Source organism: Puntigrus tetrazona, chromosome 3 (genome assembly GCF_018831695.1).
Source record: "Puntigrus tetrazona isolate hp1 chromosome 3, ASM1883169v1, whole genome shotgun sequence".
NCBI lineage: Eukaryota > Metazoa > Chordata > Actinopteri > Cypriniformes > Cyprinidae > Puntigrus > Puntigrus tetrazona.
The window spans coordinates 1,447,334-1,453,124 of record NC_056701.1 but is presented as its reverse complement, the minus strand read 5'-3'; the positions used below and the strand labels follow the sequence as shown (position 1 = coordinate 1,453,124).

The 5,791-nt window shown below is 42.0% G+C and overlaps 1 protein-coding gene across 2 annotated transcripts; it reads right to left on the bottom strand.

The window, feature by feature from the left end:
* Positions 1-40: 40 nt before the first annotated feature.
* Positions 41-2,887, bottom strand: LOC122330185 (MICAL-like protein 1). 2 transcript variants are annotated; one of them, XM_043227058.1, is made up of 7 exons: positions 2,283-2,887; positions 1,809-1,857; positions 1,498-1,639; positions 1,334-1,401; positions 1,145-1,263; positions 685-739; positions 41-233 (listed from the first exon to the last, which is right to left on the bottom strand). In XM_043227058.1, exons 1-7 carry the CDS (start codon positions 2,423-2,425, stop codon positions 99-101), a joined length of 711 nt encoding a protein of 236 aa, XP_043082993.1. In that variant the 5' UTR covers positions 2,426-2,887; the 3' UTR covers positions 41-98. The 2 variants fall into 2 exon arrangements, with proteins under 2 accessions (XP_043082993.1, XP_043082987.1); XM_043227052.1 differs by having other exon boundaries at positions 43-739; positions 2,283-2,886.
* Between the last annotated feature and the right edge of the window lie 2,904 nt (positions 2,888-5,791).

Below are 5,791 nucleotides of genomic sequence, written 5' to 3'. Positions count from 1 at the left end.
AGGGAAGGTTCCCACCTTATATTCTGTGCACAACCCACCAAGAGTGACCCCTACTGGACACACATGCACACAATCCAAAGAAAACCCTAAAATGGCTCTTACAGTAACAAAGAGATTAAGATTCTAACCGTTGTCAGGACGATGATCCGGTGATCTGGGGGAGGGGCGAGGAGGTTCCTGAGGCCCTGCCCTCTTTCTGGGAGCAGGTTTGGGAGGTTCTTGTATGTCAGTCTCTGATGAGAAGGAAAGATGTCCTTCATTAAGTTTGTCTCCGTAAGTCTCACTCTTGTCTCCGCAAGTCTCACTCTTGTTTCTGCCCATCTCACTCCTGTCTCTGTATGCCTCACTCATGTCTCCGTACATCTCACTCTTTCCCCCGCAAGTCTCACTATTGTTTCTGTCCATCTCACTCCCGTCTTGGTACGTCTCACTCCTGTCTCCAACTGTCTCGCTCTTGTCTCTGTCCATCTCACTCCTGTCTCCGTGCATCTCTCTCCTGTTTGTGTCTGTCTCGCTCATGTCTCCGTCAGTCTCGCTTCTGTCTCCGTACGTCTCACTCCTGTCTCTGTTTGTCTCACTCCTGTCTCCGTCCGTCTCACTGGTGTTGCTCTGTGAGTGTTGATTTGTGGACTGGTTGTGTTTAGGAGCTGGTCTGCAGGGATAACTGCACTGCAGTAAACCCACCTCACTGTCCACTGTGAAAGAGATCGGCAGCAGAGAGCGACGACAGCGACTGCACCTGAAACACCATCAGGACCGAGAGTCTGAGACAGAGTGAGTATGAACAGGTTTATCTATGCTTGTGAGGATCAGATGTCCTCACTTATTTGCTAAGGTTGTGTATGTGTGGGGCATACTAGGGACAAGGTCCTGTTAGGGTATGAACGTGTTTGTTACGGTGCTTTTAAATATTAACATTGTTTGAATAGAATTGCTTAGTGAACTTTTAAAAAGCTTTATAAATTATTTTTTATTAAGTCTAGTGTTTATATTAAAATCTTATGTTTTGCACATTTCTTTTCATATTTAGGTATTATTCTTCTGATATAAAAATCAATGGAAGTCACAATATAGTGAATCAAACATGAGAGACAGACTGTGTATTTAGAGAGANTGTGTGTGTGTGTGTGTGTGTGTGTTTTACCTGAAGCATGAGCGGTGATAAAGTCGCCCCTTTACTAAAACCCTCTGAATGAGATGAACACATGTGTGACAGACGTTACAGACTCGCTTATTTGACGATCTGACCACATCTGATGAGAACTGATAGAATGAGAGCAGAAACATGAGTTATCAGACAGACAGACAGACAGACAGACAGACAGATAGATACCTTAGTGTGTGTCTGTTCTCGTGTTTTGGAGTTGCTGGATTCATTGTTCACAGGAATCTTCTGACTCACTGATGAACATACAGAAAGTATCAATCAATAAAAATGACACATTTCAGCTCTGATGAATCATGAAGAGCTTGAGATCTTTCGCAGCTGATCGGTACCGTGGGAGTTTCCTCTAAAGAGACTGTAGAGCTGAGAGATGTAAGTGATGATGGACAGAAGATCCGGCTCCTTCACAGACACCAGTTCATCTGGATCTAAAAGAGCAGGAATTCCCAGCTCACGCTCCGCAACGTCAAACGCCTGATGAAGAGGAATAAAGGACATGAGATCACTCAACACAGCAAGATCCTGATATCTGAGATAGCTCACTGTATTAGAGTTTCTAAAGGTCAATTAAGCTCTTCGAGTTTCTTATTTTTTTCTAAAATGTTCAACCTCTTTAACAAAAGGAACAAAAGTCCCAACTCACCAGACGCATGTTCTCATAGACGTTCTGTTTGGACAGGGAGTGAAAATCTCTGCAGAGAAAAACAAACCGTACACAAGAAGAACACATCTGGATATGAAAAGAAACTGGGGCGGAAGACATATTTCTATACCGACCAGAAAACACTACTAATATGTAAGAGTTTTCCAACTGGGCTATAGAGGAATCCAATCAACCATTACATCAAGTTACACTCACATTCAATCAATAAAATCAAGTTGTTTTGTTTATATTATATTATATTATATTAAGCCACTGTGACCAGCTATAGTGTTGCTAAAAAGGTGAAACATCTCATACTGAAATATAACGGGCTACAATGGTTAACATTTAGGCTATCGTACTCTGGTGCAGAGATGTTAAAAATGCATGTAATTGTTTCTAACTAGGTTCCTCCATACATTGTTTAAGATTATCACGTATAGCAATGCATTCACGATTAGTGTTGATTCTTACAGTAGATCGGGTCTGTGTTTGTGGATGATCGCACAGAAAGCCAGTCCATCTGTGAATGAAGAGCTCATGTCTCTGATCTGAACATGGGAGTAACCTTCACAAACATCTCGACACCAGTCCTGAAGAGCTTTTAGTGAACACATGACCGGACAAAAATAAACGCATTTGCTTCAGTAACTCCTCTCAAAGAAGAGCTCGAATATAACGGGACACGAACGAATCAATCATGTCACTGTTCATCGGTCTCTGGTTGTTTTTCCAGTTCCGTTTAGAAACGCACAAACAACTCCATCGGAGATCAGACGGTTAGGGATCCGCGTCTGTTTTCCGTCGCGGTCCGTCAATCTGCTGTCTGTCATTTGATTAGATCAAACCGACTGAGGATGGAGATCACGAATCCGTCTGAAGCGACCAGGCAAACAAACAGATCCAAAAACTCGTGCCAAATATAAAAACACTTCTAAAGAAAACGCGTTACCAGAACACGTCTGAAAACGTGTTAAAAAATAACTTAAACACAAACACGCTGCGTCTTCTCTTTACATCTGAAGTCTTAAAAGGTGAACTGCCTTTCAGGTTGTGGATGAGCGAACTACTAAAGAGGGCAGCTGTGCGCATGCGCTAAACGCGCGCACCGCTCAGGCAGCGTTCCAAGTATTCAACAAACGAGTGATATAGGCGTAGCCAACTTTAACTGTCAGGTGCATTCAAGCCTAGGTTTAGGTATGCTCTGACAGTTTACAGCACTGTTTAAAACCGTTAATAAGTTAATCCGTTATGACAATAACCAAAACAAGCTTTTGTACGCCATATCGGAGTCATAGCGCCTCCTTCCGGAGAGAAACAGCGCTACAAAACCCAGAAGTGAAAGTGAAAGTTTTGACTTTGTGCTCGAGCTGAATTCTTATTTGTGTCTTGTAATGTTTTTTTTTTTTAATCAGCAAAAAGATCTGAGATAAAGAAGATAAAACTGAAATAAGAAGAAAAAGATCTCCTAAGAAAGTCTTAAGAAAGACCGCATGTATTGAGAGTACAGTATGCTGAGATCAGGACAACTTATTAACAATAAACAGAAGCTGCCGCACAAAACAATATAACTAGAATCATTAAACTATTGCTAAGGTTTTGTTGAGTGACTGTTTACTGCGTTAAGTTGCACACAGTATAATTCACAGAAACCTGATTTTACTAGAAGAGAACAGACTTGTAGGACTTGTCAGACAAGTTAATCCTGAAACAACTGTATGAAGGAGCAGAAGAAGAAGGTGTTTTTTCACTTCACACAAATAACCTTACACAAATAACCAATACACAAACACATAACAGGGGTTAGACATTATAGAGATTGTACAGGTGAGATTGCATGTTAATTTTGCCAAATTGTTGCAACGCTGCATTGCTTTGTCTGGGATGTGCATCATTTCTTATGAAAATTTTAATAAATATAAATCATTGCAACCTCCAAGCCGGTTCCAGAGCCAAGACGTATTTACTCATGTAGTTCACTCTAAAATCTATTATATGGCTATGGACTTAAACCATAAAACACAATGCAATCACAGTCTAAAATACAAGTCATGAAATCATGAAAATTACTTTTTCGAAATGTTGTCGATGGAAGTCAGTCACAAGTTGTGTTTAGAACCCTGTGCTCTTTTCTTTTTTTTTACTGTGCAGTTTTAAGTGTAACTGGATCGTCTGCCAGTGACATGTTTGTATTAACACAGTGCACATTTTCACATTTACATTTATTAACTTACAATACAGTTTAGTGAAAACATGGAAACTGATTTATGTCTACATGATATTACAGTAAGTAAAGCCCTATTTGGACCAATTAGTTTAACAAAGGCGTAAGTAACTTTCCACAGGGTGTCTGTAATATTAATGGACATTTTGCACAGGAGAAGAAATTTCTAGTAAAAGCTTTTGACCATTCTGATCTGAATGCAATGCATTGTATGCGGAAAAAAACTTTGAGGTTTGCCACAGGGATTGTCCCAATGCCAAGAATGCAACTGAATGTTACTTAAAGCACCTTCAAACTTGAAAAAACACTGAAAGCTACCTTTGAACCAGAAATGAGAGAATATTTATGTACATATTTACAGCTGTCCCCTGAGGTAAGTTTCTGGGCTCTCAAATGTTACAGTATGCATTAGGCAATCCACATATGTCCTGCGTTTCCTTTTATAAAAAAAATAATAAAATAAACAGGCAAGATGCATAATTGGCGTCAAACTCTATAAAAGACAGCTGTGACCAATGTTTGTGTCACTGTCTTCTGTTGCGTTATTGGACGACTTGGCAAACAATGCAATCTGTTTTCAAAGATGAAAATAATTTTAGTCTGCCTTTTACTTTGAGAAGCTGCTCTCATTGTCAGTTTGTTACAAACCATACCTGATAAGGTTTAGGATTGATCCAGGCAACCATGAAGTAAGATAAGTGTTTCTGTGTGTGTATGTCTAGATGCAGAGAGAGCGCTAGAAGGAAACCATCATTTGCTGTCACACTGGTGCCTAGTGTATCAGATATACGTCTTTGGAGAGATCTACTGCATCTGACCTCTGATCTTTCGTCACTAAAATAATCATTAGAACTTGTTTCAAGTTTGGAGAGAAGTATTCGTCTGATAGTCGAACCTCGGATCCAAGAGGAACAATGCGACTTTCGTCCTGGTCCGGGAACACTGGATCAGCTCTATACCCTCCTTAGGGTACTGGAGGGAGTTTGCTTAACCAGTTCATATGTGCTTTGTGGATTTGGAGAAGACATTCGATCGGGTCCCTCGTGGTGTCCTCTGAGGGGTGCTCTGGGAGTATGGGGTCCGGGGCCCTTTGCTAAGGGCTGTCTGGTCCCTGTATGATCGGAGCAGGAAATTCCAGCATTAAGTCAGACTTGTTCCTGATGCATGTTGGACTCCGGCAGGGCTGCCATTTGTAGCGGGTCCTGTTCATTATCTGGAAGGGGTTCAGTTTGGTGACCTTTTGCGGGTGAGCTTTTTGCAGATGATGCTCTCCTGTTGGCTGCATCGAGCCAGGACCTACAGCGTGCAGCGTGAAGTGGCTGGGATGAGAATCAGCACCTCTACGTCTGAGGCCATGGTTCCCAGTCAGACTAGGGTTCAGGTTGGTAGAGATCTCCTGCCTCAGGTGGAGGAGTTTGAGTATCTTGGGGTCTTGTTCATGAGTGAGGGATAGATGGAACGAGAGATCGACAGACGGATCGGTGCAGTAATGCGGTCGATGTACTGGTCCGTCGTGGTGAGGAAGGAGCTGAGCTGTAAGGCATAGCTCTCGATTTACTGGTCAATCTACGTTCCTACGTTCCTCACCTATTGTATGTATCTGGGTCATCCCGGATACATACTCACCTTGGGAAGAGGGAAGTGGTTCCTTTGCTCCATTTCCTGCGTTAAAAAAACACACACACGCGCACAAACACACGCACACGCACGCTCGCGCGCACAAACGCAGGCACAAGCACACACACGCGCACACAAAAAA

Excerpts from the sequence above, each read along its gene's own strand:
- LOC122330185 (XM_043227052.1), bottom strand. The coding sequence starts at position 2,425 with ATGTGTTCACTAAAAGCTCTTCAGGACTGGTGTCGAGATGTTTGTGAA. Across the intron at positions 1,640-1,808 it reads TCTATGAGAACATGCGTCTG|GCGTTTGACGTTGCGGAGCG; the intron begins GTGAGTTGGGAC and ends CCTCTTCATCAG. Across the intron at positions 1,264-1,333 it reads GAGAACAGACACACACTAAG|TTCTCATCAGATGTGGTCAG; the intron begins GTATCTATCTGT and ends TCATTCTATCAG.